Raw genomic sequence first — 19,314 nt, forward strand, 5'->3', positions numbered from 1 at the left:
ATGAGCTTTAAGTCAAAAATCAATGTGTGATTCTCCAGCAATCATACATTTCTTTCTTCTTGTAAAGTACCACAAAGAAACCAAGGAAAGTGAACAAAGATGACGTGAAATTCTTCCACAATCAAATATGTGCAATCACCCAGTACAATCCTCCGCTGATCACCCCAAACTGACTCACCAGATTGAGTGGCTGGTCAAATTTATAAACCAGCTTCAGCACCTTGTCACATAATAGCCAGCAGAACAGCTCACCAAGCTGCTGTTAATGATCTGATCCTTTTTCCCAAGCTCTCTCACATAGTTATTTAGGAGGTGTATAGGTAGGGGGTGTATAGGATTTAGAAGGAAGGAAGGAGAGTCTACGTAGCGTAAATCCAAAAAATCATTCCAATTTATTAAAACCGCGTAGTGCACTCACATTTTATTAGTGTCTACCCGACATTAAGGAACAAACGCCTTATAACATATGTATCTTTCTCGCCTCTGGCAGTATGTCCAAAGCTGTGAGTATAATCGGGGCATGCGCGATGGTGTCACATGTCATAGTCCCACCCGACTAGTTCCGTCATTCGACGGCTTCATGGAATATTTATATATTCTGCATTTGTTAAAAAGGCTATCTGCATACTCCACTGACACGCTTACCCCACTTTCACACTCACTTTGTGAGTACTCTATAAGGAAAAATTCTAACCAATAGCAATGGCAGAAACTAGGGGCAAGGGAACTGTCAGAATTTTAGGTAAACATTTGCTCTGCTGAAGGCCTGCAAAACACGCAAAGTGTTTAGAGTGGCAACACTTCCTCTGAACTGGAGTAGAACCCCATTTTAAGACTGGTCTCTGCATCCAATTTTAGCGTGATCTCAGGCATACAACATGCGACCTATCTGACCAAGGCAGCTTTATCTGCAGCTATGTCAGACTTTGATATAGACAACGAACAGTTTTGATATAGCCATCACTGTTCAGAGCACAAAGCTTCTCCTCCATCCCCGCCGTCTCTGCCAGAGTCGGAAAGTTAAATGCCTCCTTTAGAGCATGTAGGCTTTAAAGGGAACGAGGAGCTATGTCTGTTTGCCAGATTGCAGCTAATTGGACTAGTGCAGTGAACAACCAGCAGGATCCCGGCGTCTTCTGGGAATAAACTGAGCAGAGCACTTGCAGACACTGCCTTCTGTCTTACTCTTTGGTGTTGATTTCCTAGAACATGTCTCAGACACAAGGCCCGTGGATGGAATCTGGCCCGCCTGGCCATGTCATATGGCCCGCCAGGCCATTTCATGTGGCCCTGGCACCCAGCACTTTTTAACTCAATTCTGGACTCTGTGCCTTGCACACTCCTCAACACTGCACTCTGTGCCTTGTACACCCCTGAACCCTGCACTCTATAGCATACTCCTGAACCCTGCACTATGTACATAGCACACCCCTGAACTCTGCACTTTGCAGATGGGGCACCCCTGAAACTGCTGGTATATTTTCCCCTTTAAGATCCTTGCACTGTTGGTGCAATTTAGCCACACCCACCATTCCGTGCAGCTCGGTGGTGGGGGAGGGGGGGAGCGTGGCTGAGTTCCTGCATCCTGGATACATTTTATATAGTAATTTTATATTGCTTCCCGCAAAGAAATTGAGTTTGACACCTGTCTTAGAACAAGTCATGACATAGATATCTAGAAAGTGTCGCTAAAAGCCAGCTGAAGCTACTTGCAAACATCGTCTCAATGTGTATGCTCTGGAAGGTGGAATTTTTGTTTGGTGAGGCACTTGACAAACATAATGGCCTTCCTACAATCTGGACTTTACCATAATTTGGCCCTAAACTCTTAAACTACAGGTTTTGGTCTTGTCCATTTTTTTCAAAAAACCTTTTTAAAACCCTTTTATAGTTTGATATATTATGCATGTTCAAAATGACCCAACGTTGACAGATCTACGATACTGGCTATAATTCCTCACAGGTATCTTCTTATGTGAAACCATATTTGTACTTTAAACAATCTCTGCTTGTTTTAAAAACCTGTATAGTTGAGCACTTGGCCATGTTTCAGAGGAAGAGCATTCTACACCCCCAAGATGTAATAAGCTCAGTTCATAGCACAGGGCTGCTTATGGTAAACCTTTACATTAGGGAAGGTCCTTTTCACACTTTTCTGCTTCGGTTTCCCCACAGAGGAAGTGCAGCGCAGTATAACCATGTTTTTTGTGTGGGTTACTGTCACTTTGCCATAGACTTCCATTAGATAAGAGGGTTTTGGTTCGTTTTCTGAAAACACTACGAAAGTTCTGCATGCAGGGGAAACCACAGCGAATCAGTGTAAAAGCAGCACCACTGCTGCAGTGCCCTTCAAATGGCAGAACATTTTTACCCATTACCCTGTGTAATAAACCTGGGCAGTTCAAAAAAATTAGCTACAGAAAAAATGACATGTCAGAACAATCGCTATATGCAGAGATATAGGGAGCTGCAGTGATGCGCAAATCCCAGCTTTCTGAAAGTTTAGCTTGGGCTTCACCCACTGCTGATCCTCAATATAGGTTTAGTTTGAATATATGATGGGTTCATTGTAAAAATTGGAAAAGTATTGTGTTGTCCATAACAAAAAGTGCATGCATTCATTGTTTTAATTACAATAGAACTAGACGATATAGCCAGCTTACTTTTTTTCATTTTTCTTTATACACACTACCCCCTTTTTATACCGCTTTTTTTTTTTAAAGGCTACACTTTCCCTTTTATTCTCTTTTGCTATGTTCATTTTTATACCTTCTGCTCTGTTCTCATTAATAGCATCTGTTAACATTTTTATAGATTATTTTGTATTGATAGCTTATTTGTACTTTAAATTACTTCATTGAAAGAAATCTACTGAATGTTGCATCTCTTTGAAAGCTTTGATTAGATTACCTGCATTTTTTTCCACACCCTTATTGTCTTTAAATTCTTTTTCCATTACATTCAGCAAGAAAAACATAAGGAAACAACGGATGAAGATTCTGTTCAGTGCGGTTCTGGAAGCTCGGGAACCCGGTACTGGACGCCGCCTCTGTGATCTTTTTATGTTCAAGCCGTCCAAAAAGGACTACCCTGACTACTATAAAATTATTCTGGAGCCCATGGACTTAAAAACCATTGAACAAAACATTCGTTCGGACAAATATGCAACAGAAGAAGCCATGATGGATGACATGAAGTTAATATTTCGAAATGCCTGGCACTATAATGAAGAAGGCTCACAGGTTGTACAGCATTTTACTTTGTAGAAATCTTATTTGTGTGTTTTTAAATGTAAAATACAAAGGTAATACAGCAATCTAAATGTACCAACATAAAGTATGTACCTGCACATATGTAATCTTATCAGGTGCCTCTACTTTCCTTTCTTCCCAGTTTGGTAAATGTTAAATCACTAATTAATACTTAGTCATGCAACGGTTTCTCTGAATTGTGTCTGCGAATAAAGAGTAATAACCGTATTATGCCATTATTCTTGCCTTAGAAATATTGGTGATTAATGCTGCTCATTGTCCTGCAGGTTTATAATGATGCACACATCCTGGATAAAATCCTTAAAGAAAAGAGGAAGGAGCTCGGCCCTGTGCCAGATGATGAGGACATGGCCTCTCCAAAACTCAAGTTAAGTAAGTGAATAGTGCTTCCTGCGTTTTATTCTCCAATTTGACATTCTGTGTATGTTACATTTTTTAAAGTACCTTACTGTTTATCGCAATCTGGGTGATTCAAACTGAGCATGCAGTAAATATAAATATACAGAGGTAAAATACTGCGCAAATCCTATTACGTTTAATAATTGTACTTGGTCCTACTACCCCTAATTTTTGGGCATCTCTTCTGCCTCATCAATTTATTGGCCTCAGTGGCAAGGCAAGAAAATAGCATGGACAAGCTGGACTTTCAGAGCAAAATTTGAGATTTGCAGACAACATCCACCATCTATATCTTTGTATCTGTTGATTAATGGGTGGCTTTCCCTGAACTTATTGGCTTATAATTTGCCCTGGTTGTTAAAAAGGTTTACAATAATATACTTTCTCTATCGTTCATTGTCGGATGCAGTCTTCTTGTTCTCAATAGCAGTAAGGTTATGCTGTCCCCTACAGGAGTAGGACACTAGGCACAAAAAAAGTTCTGGCTACGCCTATGGGCAGTCCCAGGGGGTATACCCTCTCTCCCTGCTATAGGATGTCAATTTTAATCTGCCTAGTCCGGAGTAGGGACCTAGTTCCTTGCTGGGATCTCTGGTCCTGGCAAAAGTTTTTTTTTTTTTTTTTTTTTCTAGTTAGGTTTTTTCACTGGATTTTTTTTCCTGTGAGATTTACAAGCAACTATGCCGGATCTGGACCACTGGCTGGATATATAGATCCAGTGGTCACCCCAGCCGGCCAGCAAGTGCGCGCAGACACCAGCTCCGCGCTAGGTCGGACGCGACATAGTCCCACTGGACGGAGACTCTCCCTGCGAGTTTTAACGTCTTGCCAGGTTGCATACGATTGGGTCTAGACCCGAGTTGCAGCCTCCCCGCCCCCTGGTGGGTTTTGGGGTGGACGCGGGCCCCTCCTTGGGATGGTAGGACCCTCACGCTCCCAGGTTCCCCTCTGTGCTGTCACGCACCCCCCCCCCCGACCTGTTCCCCCCTCCCCATCACTCACTACTTGGGCTATGGAGCGATTGTAGCTACTCCTGGGGGCTGGGACCGGGCGTAGGCCAACGGTGGGGGCGGCTCCAATATTGGTGCGACTGCTGGTGTCGGTAGTGGTCCTTCGGCGTATGCTGTGGCTTAAATGCTGGTCTGCGGATCAGACTTCTAAGAAGGCTTTGCCTGATCTACCCTTGCAGGTTTATTGCCTGTTTGGGGCTACCCTTGATGACATTATTAAAGGTCTTACAGGGGGTAAGAATACCTTTCTCCCACAGGCTAACAAGGATAAGGACCCTCGTCGCAAAGGGGTCCCTCATGTTTCAGCACATAAAACATTTTTTTCGTCCCTCACAGACGAGTGATAAAGGATCAAAGTCTTTTAAGGCCTCCTCTGGTGGCTCCAAGCGACCCTGGTCTGAAAAACAAGAAATCAGGTTAGTCCAGACCCGCAAATAAGACCCCTTCGGCTTGATGGGGTGCCCTCACCCATATCTGGGGTGGGGGGGGGGGATCTTTGCCTGTTTCCGGATCTGTGGCTATCTCGGATAAAAGACATGTGGGTTCACAAGTTCATACAGTCCGGCTACAAGATTGAGTTTCGATCTGTCCCTCCGGTAAGGTTTTCCCTTCCAATGTGCGACTGTCCCCGGATCGCTTGCAGGCTCTCTTTGGGGTGGTACAGGACCTGGTACAACAAAGAGTTATCGTTCCGGTTCCGTTCTCGGAACGTTTTCGGGGCTTTTTCTCCAACCTGTTTACTGTTGCCAGGAAGGAAGGCAAGGTGCGTCCAATTCTGGACCTGAAGGCTCTGAATTGTTTTGTGCAAGTTTTAAAAAGTTTTTAAAAATTTAAGATGGAATCCATTTGCACGGTGGTGGTCTCCCTACACCAGGGGGGATTTCCTGGCCTCCATAGACATCAAAGATGCCTACCTTTACATCCCAATATGTGCAAGACATCAACGGTTTCTTCATTTTGCTGTGGGACAGGATCACTATCCGTTTGTGGCGTTACCCTTTTGGTCTCGCCTCTGCTCCTCGGGTCTTCACAAAGGTGTTGGCTCCAGTCCTGGCTTTATTACGTCAGTGGGGGATATCGGTCCTGGGTTACCTGGACGATCTGCTTCTCCGTGCGGAATCTCCCACGGCGCTAGAGACAAACTTGGAGATCACCATGAGAACTCTGGAGGAGTTCAGGTGGATTGTGAATCACCAGAAGTCATCCCTGGTTCCTTCCATGAGGCTGGACTATCTGGGCCTGACTTTGGATTCGTCCTCAGCCAGGGTGTTTCTTCCTCCGGGCAAACTTCAAAAATTCAGCTATTGCTGTCCAGCAAATGGTCATCCCTTCGGACTTGTATGAGAGTTCTGGGACTGATGGTGTCGTCCTTCGAGGCGGTACCTTACGCTCAATTTCACATGAGAAGGAAATTCTTCTCAAATGGAACAAAGATCCAAGTTCTCTGGACAATCAGATGCAGTAGAGCCAGGTGACCAGGGGGTCCCTGTTGTGGTGGCTTGGCGATGCTCAAACAAGGAAAATCCTTCCTTCCCATATATTGGATAGTGATCACACAGGATGCCAGTCTGTCTGGGTGAGGAAGTGTTCTCGGCAAGTTTTCTGCTCTAGGGATCTGGTCTCTGGAGGAATCCAGGTTACCGATCAATGTTCTTGAGCTGAGAGTGATCAGGCTTTGCCTAATCCACTGGACGGAGCATCTTTGGGGCTGTCCAGTGCGCATTCAATCAGACAATGTCATGGCTGTGGCTTATGTCAATCACCAAGGGGGCACCAGAAGTGTCCTTGCGGAATCAGGAGGTGGCAGGCATCCTTCGGTGATCGGAACACTGTTCCGGCTCTCCGCCGTTCACATTCCGGGAGTGGAAAATTGGCAGGCGGATTAACTCAGTCGACAGACCTTGGATCAAGGGGAATGGTCTCTCCATCCTAAGGTTTTCCAGCAGCTGTGCCTTCGTTGGGGCACTCCAGATGTAGATCTGTTGGCGTCTCAGAGCAACAGGAAAGTGCAGAGGTTTGTGGCCCGCTATTGGGACCTTCTGGCAGATGCCACAGATGCGCTGGTGGCTCTGTGGGGTCAGTATCGGCTTATGTATGCTTTTCCTCCACTTAAGTTACTGCCGAAACTTCTTTGCAGGATCGAGGCGGAAGGGATTTCGGTCATCCTTTTGGCTCCGGAAAGGCTTCGGCGGGCTTGGTATGCCGACCTGGTCAGGCTAGTTGCAGACGTTCCTTGGAGACTTCCTCTCAGAGAGGATCTGCTGTCTCAAGGACCAATCTTCCATCCTGCTTTACGGTCGCTGGCTTTGACTGCTTGGCTGTTGAAAGCCAGGTGCTGAAGGACAGGGGATTGACTGCTTCTGTGATTCCCACTCTGCTTAAAGCGAGAAAAGCGACTTCTAGAAAGATCTATCATCGCACTTGAAAGTCCTATATTGCGTGGTGTCCTATATTGCGTGGTGTGAGTCTCTTGGGGTTCTCCCTCGCTCTTGGCGGCTCAGATCTTGGCTTTCCTTTAATGGGGGGTTGATCAAAGTTTGGGTCAGGTTTCGGCCTTGGCAGTTGTTTTTTTCCAAAGGCCATTAGCCACCCATTCCCTGGTGCGTAACTTTTATCCAGGGGGTGCGACACTTGGCACCACTGGTGCGACCTCCGTTGCCACCTTGGGACCTTATTTTGGTGCGGTCAGTTCTCCAAAAGCCTCCCTTTGAAAATATTCGGGATATTCCCCTGCTTACCTTATCCCAGAAGGTGGCCGCCTTGGTGGTTATTACGTCTGCGCGCAGGGTGTCAGCTCCCCTGATTTCTAAGCTTTCTGTTTCGGCAGTGGTGCTTAGGCGTGCATTGTGGTTTTAAGTGTTTGTCTTAAAGCTCTGACTGATTTACCCTTTCAAGGCAATCACCTGTTCGGGGCTACCCTGGATGACCTCATTAAGAGGCTCATGTGGGGGGGGGGGGAGAGAGAGAGAGAGAAGAGAACCTTTCTTCCACAGTCTGGGAAGGGGAAAGAACCTTGTTGCAGACATGGCCCCTCTTTGCTCACAAGAAGTTTTTTTGTCCCTCAGGGTCCACTGGCAAGGGTTAAAAACCTTACAAGTCATCCTCTGGAGGTTCCAAGCGGCCCTGGTCTGGCAAGCCGAGAGCGGGATTCTCTAGACCAGCGGGTAAGACCCATGCCTGAGGTGGGGGAACGTCTTCGCTAGTTTCAGGGCCCTCTCCTTGGTAAATGATAAATGGGTTCACAAAGTGATGCTGTCCGGCTACAAGATAGTTTCGTTCTTGCCCTCCAGAAAGGTTCTTCCCTTCCAATGTGCCTGTCCCTGGACCGATTGCAAGCTCTTTGGTGTGGTGCAAGACCTGTTGCTTCAGGGTGTGATTGTCCCTGTTCAGGTATTAGAACGATTTCAGGGTTTTTATGCAAACCTGTTCACGTCTCAAAGGAGGGCAAGGTACATCCGATTGTGGACCTCATGACCCTAAACTGCTTTGTACAGGTACAGAAGTTCAGAATGGAGTCCATTCACATGGTGGTGGCATCCCTTCATCAGGGAGACGTACCTGCACATTCCAGTATGTGCCCAACCCACCAGCGCTTCCTCAGTTTTGCTGTGGGAGAGGAGCATTATCAGTTCATGGCGTTACCCTTTTGGTCTCGCTTCCACTCCTCAGGTCTTCACAAAAGTGTTGGCCCCGGTTCTGGCGTTGCTACGTCAGCAGGGCATTGCGGTACTGGGCTACCTGGATGACCTCCTCTTCTGATGTAGAGATCACTATACAGAACCTGATAGAGTTCGGTTGGCTTCCAAATTACCAGAAGTCTGCTCTAAATCCATCCAGAAAATTGTATTATCTGGGTCTGACTCTGGATTCAGCTCTAGCCAGAGTGTTCATGCTGCGATTCATCTATTGCACTCCAGCAGGTGGTCTTCCCTCCGGACTTCCAAGCGGGAGGTGGGCTTGATGGTATCTACCTTCGAGGTGGTTCCATTTGCACAGTTCCATATGAGGTCCCTTCAAAGGGATATCCTGGTAAAATGGGACAAGTGTCTGAGGTCTCTGGACAATCGAATTCGGCTGAGCCAGGAAACCAGGGGGTTCCTTGTCTGGTGGCTTCGCTCTGGGTCTTCGACAGGGCAAATCCTTTCTCCCCTTGTATTGGAGAGTGGTCACCATGGATGCCAGTCTGTCTGGGTGGGAAGGTGTTCTGGGACTGAGCTCCACTCAGGGTTGTTGGATGCTGGAAAAGTCCAGATTACCGATCAATGTCTTGGAACATTCTGTCTTATATAGGGCCCTCTAGTTCTCCTGTTTTGAACTGTATTGTAACTGTATTGTCTTCCTTCACATTGTAAAGCGCTGCGCAAACTGTTGGCGCTATATAAATCCTGTATAATAATAATAATAATAATAATAATAATATATGTACATTGTTATGGTATACTGTCCATTGTTTTCTAGTTTTTTTGAAAACGCTAATCAACTTAACTTTAAAAAAAGTCAGACAATGCCACGGCAGTGGCCTATGTCAATCACCAGGGCGGAACAAAGAGTGTGTTGGCAGCTCTGAAAGTAGCCGGCATCCTGTGGTGGACAGAAGACTTTGTTCCGGCCCTCTCCACTATACACATTCCAGGAGTGCAAAACTGGCAAGCAGACGATCTAAGTCGGCAGGCGTTGGACCAATGGGAGTGGTCCATTCACCCAGATATTAGGTATGTCTTCGGTGGGGCACCCCGAGGTGCATCTATTGGCGTCCCGGCTCAGCAGAAAGGTACCGAGGTCTGTGGCATGGATAGGATCACGGGATCTTCTGGTGGACGCCACATACTCTCTGGTGGCCCCTTGGGGCCAGTGCCATCTGTTTTACGCCTTTCCTCCTCCTCAAGCTTCTGCCGTGGCTTTTGCGCATGATCGAGGCCGAAGCGATTCTGGTCATTCTAGTGGCCCCAAACTGGCCTCCCTGGTCTTGGTACACCGACCTGGTGCGATTAGTCGCCTGCATCCCTTAGAGACTGCCTCTCAGGGAGGATCTACTGTCCCAAGGGCCGATCTTTCATCCTGCTTTACAGTCACTGACTTTGATGGCCAGGTGCTGAATGATAGAGGTTTGCCTGGGTCAGTGATTCCAACACTGCTAAAGGTTAGGAAGTCTACCTCTAGGAAGATCCGCCATCATACGTGGAAGGTGTACCTTTCTTCAGCAAGCTGTTGAGCAGAAATTGGCCTTGAGTACCATCAAGGACCAGGTGTCAGCCTTTGGGGTCCTCTTTCAGCGATCCCTGGTCACGCACTCCCTGGTGCGTACCTTTTTATTCAAGGGGTTCAACATCTGACTACACCGGCTGCGTTCTTCTCTTCCACCTTGGGATCTGAACTTGGTGCTTTCAGTTCTCCAGAAGCCTCCCTTTGAAAATATTTGGGAGATACCCCTGCTTACGCTGTCCCAGAAGGTGGCCTATTTGGTGGCTATCACCTCTGCTCGCAGGGTGTCAGAGCTGGTGGTGTTAGTTTGTCGTACCACCTACTTGGTGGTCCTCAAAGGTAAGGTGGTTCTTCGCCAATATCCGTTGTTCCTTCTTAAGGTAGTCTCTAATTTCTATTTGAATGAAGACAATGTGTTGCCTTACCTGAGTCCCAGGCCCAAACATCCTAAGGAATTTGCTTTGCATGCCCTGGATGTGGTTCGGGTGATTCAGGTGTATTTGGCAGACTCACTGTTTGTGATTTCGAACGGCCAGAAAAGGGCTGTCTGCTTCATTTCCAGATGGATCAAACAGATGGTGACTCAGGCCTTTTCTGTCAAGGGTCAGGTTCCTCTTTTCCCTGTAACGGCACACTCTACTCAGGCGCATAATGCTTCTTGGGCCTTCTGTCGTCAGGCGTCAGTGGTGCAGGTGTGCAAAGCGGCCAGTTGGTCATCGGTGCACGCTTTCACTAAATTCTACAAAGTGGATGTGTTGGCATCTGCAGATGCTTCCTTTTGGCTGCAAAGTTTTGCAGGCTGCTGCTTAGAGGGTCTGTTCCCTCTTTTGGGGGTGTATTGTTCAGGTTGGACTCCAGCTGTATTTTTGTTGAGTTCCTGTTTACCTGGTTGGCTATTGTGTATAGCCTTGGGATTTTTTGTGGTCCCACCTCTCTCATGTTTGGTACTGCTTGGGGACATTCCTGTGGTTATGAATTATGGAGAGCTGTGTCTATCAATGATCTGGATTTTACGGTAAGTACAAAAATCCAATTTTTATTAGATTTGGACAGAGTGGAGAGGTATTAGAACCCCTGTCAGGTATGAACAGCATGTAATACACCATTTACTGATATTTTTTTAAGATGTGAGTTTAGTGACACTTTAATCCTCAATAAGTGCACATTTAGGGATAAATCACTGACCTATGCTGGTGGCAGGATAAAATCTTGTAGCAGGCTGGATGTGGCTGGGTTTGGAGACTTCTGCGCTAGAAGATGGATCAAGGTATAATGCCCATAGCTTTTCCGCATTTGTAGTTTGTGATAATGCAATCATGTTAATGCAGGATGAGTTCTCATCTATGAGTAATGACTGAAAAAAACAAGGTCACTGGCACAAGCAGTGGGAATTGAAAGGTTTCTGCTGAGGTAATTAGGTCACTATGTTCAAGCTCCTGCATTGTGAAGGCCCTGGCAGAAACTCAAATTACACAGGTAAGATTAGATCTCCCTGGAAGAGTGGTAGTATATACTTAGGCAAATGAAGCGGATGGCTGTTGAAGTATTAATAGTGAAGTGTTGCTTTCCTCAGGAAGTTAAAAAATCTGTCTGTTCTTTCTAGGTAGAAAAAGTGGAATCTCTCCTAAGAAAGCCAAGTATTTAAGTCCTATGCAGCAAAAGCTGAATGAGGTGTATGAAGCGGTAAAGAATTACACTGATAAACGTGGCAGACGGCTCAGCGCTATCTTTTTGCGGCTTCCATCACGCTCTGAGCTCCCTGACTATTATGTAACTATAAAAAAGCCAATCGATATGGAAAAGATCAGGAGTCACATAATGGCTAATAAGTACCAGGACATTGATGCTATGTTTGAGGACTTTGTGATTATGTTTAATAACGCATGCACTTATAATGAACCAGAGTCCTTAATTTACAAGGATGCCTTGGTCCTACATAAAGTATTGTTGGAAACCAGAAGAGACATTGAAGGGGATGAGGACTCCCATGTACCCAATGTGACACTGCTTATCCAGGAGCTTATTCACAACCTTTTTGTGTCTATGATGAGTCATCAGGATGATGAAGGAAGGTGTTATAGCGACTCTCTTGCTGAAATCCCTGCTGTTGACCCCAAGTTTCCTAAGCGGCCTCCATTGACTTTTGAAATAATCCGAAAGAATGTAGAAAACAACCGGTATCGACGGCTTGACTTGTTTCAGGAGCACATGTTCGAGGTACTGGAAAGAGCTCGACGGATGAACAGGTAGGAAACTTTAAAGTTGTTCTGAAGGCAGAAGTTTTTTTTTACCTAATGGATTCTCTGTATTTACCCCTCTTGACACCGAAGGGTAAAACAAATCTAAATACCTAAGCTCAATTTTGCCACTTTGACGTGTTCGTAAAACTGCATATTTTTTTAGATTCTACTAATATGCTGACCGCGACCTTTCACCTGAACAAGAAGTCTGGCAACCTTGATTTTGTTATTTTTTCCTTTTATTTTTTATTTAATTTTTTTTTTTTTTTAATTCACTTGGTTTGTTTGCAGTTCCTCTGCTGCAAAAAGAGGAAGACACAATGTATCTTTCACTTCATTCAGAAGAGGAAGGAAACCCAGGAGAAGGCTCACTGTGATAGCCAATCAGAGGCTATCACAGCGATTAGGTGACCAAGAACAGACAGTCCCGGGTTCCAATCGTTAGTACAAGACCTGGGGCTGGAGTTGTGCTCCCAGCACAAAGGGGGGGGGGGGGTAAGCATATATGTGGCACCATGGAAAAATAGCCCTCTTCCACGAGGCCGCATGTATGTGTTCGGTTGGCGCAAAGGGGTTAAGGTAAAAAAAAAAAAACGTGTAGCCCCCCCCCCCCCCCCCCGTCAGTACCCCCTTTATACTTACTGAGCCTAATCTTAATCTAGGGGTGTGCCCGAGAGCAGCGGCTTTCTCCGCTTTCTCCTTTTTCACAGGGCAGATTGATTGCAGCGTGAGCCATTGGCTTCTGTTGCTATCAATCAAATTCTGTGACAAGAGAACAGGGGGGTGGGTGTCTATGGACACAGGCAGGATGGTTTGGGATTGAGCCCACAGGTGTGCCACAATAAGAAGCGGCTTCCTATGGTAGCACAGAGAAGAGGAGGGTTTGGGCTGCTCTGTGCAAAACTATTAAAAAAATGAAGTATGGCATGTTTATTATTTAAAACGAAACATCCCTTTACAGTCACTTTAAACAGGAGAATTGAGTAGGTTAAATACTACAAACTTCAGTAAACCAGCATCACAATTCCAAAACTACCCCAATTCAGCTAGGAGGGAGCATGCAACCAGTTCAGTGGAGCCTGGTACCTAGAGAACTAAATATAGTAAAAACTGCAAAAGCCACCCTCTGTGTGTCTGCAAAGGATTTGAGGATAAAGTATTTCAGAATAAGAGAACAGAAAAAAGTTCAGCCATCCACTGGATAGAACTCTGTTGCTAAATATTGGAATCCTAGGTGAAATGGTGGATAATAGGTCCACACATGAATAAAACATTTGAAATTATGTCCACATCTAAAGTCCATGTGAATTTTATCCAATGTTTAGTAATGAAGCTTATTGCAGTAGAGCTCAATGCGGCCTAATCAAAAAGTCATCTGCAGAGCCCTGTGGATGCAGCCCGACCATCCATGAGTGTCTGACAGGAGGATAAAAAAACTCCGGTGAGCAGTATGTGATTCCTTTTATTGTAGACCTATCCACTTACATTAAAACCAACTCAGCTGTGTGCCCATGAAGGTGGGGCAGATGGTGTGCCCATGAAGGAGGGGCAGATGATACTTAATCCAACTCTTGGCCAGAGAGAGGAAACGACTGTGAGAGAACTGGGATCAGTGATAGATGGAGCACCGCTGGAGGGAAGACCCATTACAGCCCACACACTGACAAGAAGTTGCTGGAGGAGATCTGCTCCCAGAAGGGATCCACCATGACTTTTGGACATCCACAGCACTGTCTCCATGGCAATGATGCAGAGTGATATGCAGCAGGATTGGACCATGTATGGATCAGATTATCATCCACTCGAGGCTCACCCTTTTTGTCAGCAATATTCAAAGTCACTGGCGAACTACTAGCACTTTAAGATACAATTTAACAATGGTTTAATATGGATTATATTAGAATATAGCACAGTATGTATAGAATTCTGATCACTAATATCACATAATCTGTGTACAGCGCTCTCGCTTTTATAGTTTTATTTTTGTTGAAGTCCCTCAATTAGACAGTAGCAGTACAGGTCGACAACAATTATTACTCTGTCATCTGGGCGCGGTCACTCACCTTCATTACTTTTCACATAGGGATATTCGTATAACAACAATTCATAAAACAATAGTTAAAAAAAATATTTCCTATCAATTTTCCAGTGTTTTTTATAATCAGAAGTTGATTATAAATTGTTAATTTATTAGTGAAGCTATTTTAATAATAATAATAAAAAGAATAAAACTAAATACCCGTAGAATCAAAATTATGTATTATGTAAGTGACTTTGTATATTGCTGACAAAAAGGGTGAGCCTAGAGTGGATGATGCATTACGATCTATACATGGACCAATCCTGCTCCAACTCTTTCTTTATATACTGTATCCTGCCTCCTATCATCCGACGCGAGAGGCGTGACCTCAAAATATGTAATTGCCATGGAGAGAGTGTAATGTTGTGGGTGTCCAGAAGTCATGGTGGTTATCTTCTAGCAGCAGATCTCCAGCAGCTTTCCTTCCACGTGTGGGCTGCAGTGCGTCTTCCCTCCGGTGGTGCTGCATCCATCGGTGATCACGGTTTTCCCATTGTCTTTTCCTCTCTCTGGCCAAGATTTGAGTATCGTCCTCAAAACCTGATGTGGCGATTTTGGCTCTGAGGAAGAGGGTGCTCCCTCGAAACGCGTAAGCCACATCAGGTTTTGAGGACGCCATCACGCTATCCAGCAGTAGAGAAGTGTCCTGGAAGCGAGCGGTGCCCATTTCCTATATGCTTGTTCATATGCTACGTTTGTGAGTATATTGTACGCTACCCTTCTTTGATTTAAATAAACTTTTAAGTGGTAATGCACAAGGTCGGTGTGCCCTTCTCTTGTTGTTTTCACTGGATGATCTAAACAAAACTGATGCGTGCATGGACCAACCTTAGATTATAATGACTGTTGTAAAAGCAGTTTCCAAAAGCAACCAGACCTCTTTCTTACTGAAAATGATTAAAAGCTGGTTGCTAGCAGCAATTTGGAATTACAAGTCCCAAGTGGCATTTTTTTGAAAAATGTTTTGGCGTGGGGTTCCCCTCAAAATCTTTACCAGACTTGGAGAGGGAGACCCCACGCCTTTTTTTTTTTTTTCTTCTTTCTGGCATGGGGTTCCCCTTTAAATCTATACCAGACCTGAAAGGGCCTGGTATGGATTAGGTGGGACTCCCATACCGTTTTTTTCTTTTTTTCAGATCTAATTCATGTTTAAATCTGATCAGATGCGCGATTCTGATGCAATGAGCCTGCAGTTTGCATCGTAATCGCGCCACAGTGCTCAGAAAGCATACAGGACTCTTCTTAAATTCTAAGTGAATTTGCACTACCGCATATGTGTGAACCGGCTCCATAAAAAGCCAGTTTGATTCACATGTCATGCATATCGGTTCCGGTTCAAAATGCATCCATTTTGCATATATGTGAATGAAGCCTAAGAGATAGGGAGGATAAGTGGGCATCTGTAAAGGCTGAGTAAGCTTTAGAAAAAATGCTAGAGGCTTTATGATGTGTAGCCCTGCTGAGTAAAAGAGGGACAGCAGGCATCTATACACCTGTCATACATAACTGCAGAATGCATGGTGTCATTTAGTATAAGGATAAGTAGTGGGGTTTTCTACATCTAGGGTCTTTAGGGGAAACCCAGATGAAATGCCTTATTCCCCTCCATGTGTAAAATGCTCATTTTTTCTAGGAAAGAGTTGAGGTTATAACTACATTTATGAGAACTGCTGTGAAATAAAAGCAGATGTCTTGGAACAGTCCTATATTGCCGGTAGACACTTCTTGGTTTATGCTGGGGGAGAAGCGGAACAGCAGAACAAAGATTCCTGCAATCTTTTTTTGTTTTCTAAATGTCTTTCTTTTTCTATAAGAACGGACTCTGAAATCTATGAAGATTCTGTGGAGCTCCAGCAGTTCTTTATAAAGATCAGGGATGAGCTTTGCAAGAATGGAGAAATTCTTCTGTCACCTGCTCTGAGCTACACCACAAAACACCTCCACAATGATGTTGAAAAGGAGAAAAAGGAAAAGCTGCCTAAAGAATTTGAAGAGGACAAGGCCAAACGGGAAGAGGAAAAGAAAGGTATATTCATTATTTGATTTGGTTTTACTCTTGACATCTGTTATCTACGGATATGTTTATTCGCTGTAGTGTGCAGGGCCGCTGATAGGGGGGGCCACCAGTCGTCCTGTAGGGGGCCCAGGCACACAGGGGGGCCCCAACAGCATGGGGAATCAGGACAGTTGGACAGAGGGCCAATTACAGAAGGAAGCTCTGTGTGGTTCTCTGCAGCAGCTGAAAGCTAGTTTCTCCCATTCCTGCCAGCTTTCTGCTACTGCAGGGAGAGACCCAGGCAAAGGGCATCATTCCTGTTATTGCTTCTCCGACACCGGCCCCCCTCCCTGTCAGAGAGACCTTGAATTGGTGACATAGGTAACTTGAAACATTTCAGAGCTCTCATTCAGGCAACAAGTTACAATGAAATCAAAGTGCCTTAAGACCCCGTTCAGACTGCGGCGACACGACTTGGTGGGGCAACGCTGTGCACCGCGACCTTGGCGCGACTTGCACGGACTTCATATAATTTAAGTCAATGCAAGTCGCCTCCAGGTCACCCCAAAGTAGTACAGGACCCTTTTTCGAAGTCGGAGCGACTTGTGTTGCTCCTATTAGAACGGGTCCTGTAGCGGTCAATGGACCGCGAGGGAGCGCGACTTGTCAGGCTGACATGTCACCTGACAAGTCACGCTAATGTGAATGGACCCTTAATAGGGAGATTTCTTTCCAATTCCTTTCTTAGAAGTGCAGCAAAAAGTGTAACGAAAGTGAAAGAAATTCCCATCCTAGAGCGTTCTGGTGACAAATCTGAAAATGTTTGCTTTCCTATTACTCTCTGTCTTAGAAGCAATGGTCAACAGGACAAATATAGAAGATGAATCTACCCAGTAGGAAAACACACAGAGGATATTATCTGGAGGGGGAAGGGCTTTTTTTGTGGCAGATCAAAAAACAGGATCGATTTATTGAGAGACACAGAATAATAGTACTGACCTTACAAGGTATACTTCCCATTTAAGAATTGATTCAGCTAGATGTCTGATCTTTGAAGGAATTAGCAGCAGTTTTATTGAAGGCCTGTAAGTGAAAAGGCTGTATAGCTTGCTGCTATCCACAAAATTCTTTAGGGAGCTGTAATGACCCTGTTTTACAGTGTTGCTATGTTTGTCAATAATATGTAATGCAAGATGAGTATCTTTCTTCAGAAACGTAGCAGTCAAAATTTCCCCTCTTTTTTCCCATTTGTGGAATGTCATGATCAGCACCATTACATAAAGCTGTGTGGCCATTTATAATGTTTTTTGTTTTTTTTCTTTATAATGGATAATTTTTATTCACATTTATTAATATTTATTATTATTATTAATTATGCAAGAAAAGGCACACATATACACATTCCTTTATAAAAAGTAAAAAAAAAAAATCTTAAGTTTACAGTATAACGTATGAAATAACATTCCTGAATCAGCGTCCACAACTGATATTGTAACCAAAGCAGGTAATGTATATCTAATGAAGAAAAAAAAAAAAGATACAGACTGATGACAAGCAAGACGTACTTGGTAGCAATCAGCATATAAACAATACTCCATAGTTATGGACTCCAGTAAGTTCAGAGTTAAAGGACCTTCATAGCATGTGACACAAGAGTTCACTCATAATACAGTCAGCTATTCGGTGTTAATACACATTGAATATATTACTCCTCTAAAGTAATGGACATTGTTGACATCCACTCAGACCAAATTTTGTTAAACTTCTTTGAATAAGCTGTAGAAGAATATGTAATTTTCTCTTGCGTCCTCCGACAGTCGCCGCCCACTCATACAGTCTTCACCAATGGGGTATTGACTTCCTCTCCTTAGGAGTAGCTAGGCAAAAGACTTGTAATTTTATACAGGGGGTAAGGCCTTGTTTATAAGATCTATCCAGAATTGGATGGTAAAAAGATCTACCTCTTTTTTTCCTTTTCAGAGACCGCTTTTTTTGTTCACATTAAAGAATAAAAAAAAAAACGGAGTAATGTTCTCTGTGAACCACGCAGCTCCTCCTAAAAGACATCGGGTAGGGTCCATCAGGAACTACTCTGGACATTATTCCCCTTTATATGGTCTCATAGATCTGTTTCCTATTTAGGGTTAACTTTAACGCCTTCTATCCACACTCTATTTCAAGACCATTATATCCCCACTTTATCTAAAATTTAAAGCGGTGTTCCGCCCAAAAGTGGAACTTCCGCTCATCTGCTTCCTCCCCCTTCTCCGGTGGCACGTTTGGCATCTTTCAGGTGGGAGGGAGGAACGGATACCGGTTTTTGACAGGTATCCTTCCCCACTTCTGGGAGACAGTATGGGATGCATACTAGCACATTATGCATTTACATTACAGGGTGTTAAAAAAAAAAAAAAAAAGTCCAGCAGTTTACAACCGCTTTAAGGAGATCCCACATCATGAAAGACTCAGATATCTTCAAATTAAACATTTTTTTGCATATCACTACTTCTAATACTCCTATTCCTTATGCAAAAATACTGTAAGTCCTCCCCTAGTGGAAAGGGTCCTGTTTTATTTTAATATCTAACCTCAAACCAAATAAATTACCGCATACGTTGAAGTGGTAACAGTATTTGGAGGAGCAATATACTGTGGAAGAATGGAATACTATAATTTGTAACCTTTTGTAAATGTAACCGTTCTCAGCCAGTCAAAGAAACCCCTAAACCCTAAAGTGTTAACCAGGTGTTATTCCACACCAACTAAACTTTAGAGGCTCCCGATGCTTGTTTTTCATGGCTGCACGGCTCCTGGTACTTTCTCTTATATATTCTGGAGCTTTGAGAGTCTGAGGCCTATGTGGTGCGAAATTTCAGAGAGTGGCTCTCTGATAGTAGGATTCTTATTTCCCTTATGATGTCTGTTTGTGTTGTTTGCTCCAATACCTGACATTTCTTATAATTCAGAAAAACTGATCCATATTGTTTACATAGCTACACTTTGGGCTATATTCTTACATTGAAAATCTCCTCTATCCTTTTCCCTCAAATTAGAGATAGAATAGATGCTTTAATGCTGATGGAGAGAATCTTCCACACTCTTTACAATACAATGC

The 19,314-nt window shown here is 44.3% G+C and overlaps 1 protein-coding gene across 4 annotated transcripts in view; it reads left to right on the forward strand.

The window, feature by feature from the left end:
* The window catches only part of PBRM1 (polybromo 1), a 179,058-nt gene that overhangs the window by 90,689 nt on the left and 69,055 nt on the right, over window positions 1–19,314 (forward strand). For all 4 annotated transcript variants that reach the window (XM_082265488.1, XM_082265485.1, XM_082265487.1 and 1 more), the window contains exons 14-17: window positions 2,966–3,242; window positions 3,539–3,644; window positions 11,487–12,129; window positions 16,018–16,229. In XM_082265488.1, the coding sequence (XP_082121614.1) occupies window positions 2,966–3,242; window positions 3,539–3,644; window positions 11,487–12,129; window positions 16,018–16,229 (1,238 nt within the window). The remainder of the gene's footprint in view (window positions 1–2,965; window positions 3,243–3,538; window positions 3,645–11,486; window positions 12,130–16,017; window positions 16,230–19,314) is intronic.

The sequence above is a fragment of the Pelophylax lessonae genome (genome assembly GCF_965119305.1).
Source record: "Pelophylax lessonae genome assembly, chromosome: 8".
Taxonomy (NCBI): domain Eukaryota; kingdom Metazoa; phylum Chordata; class Amphibia; order Anura; family Ranidae; genus Pelophylax; species Pelophylax lessonae.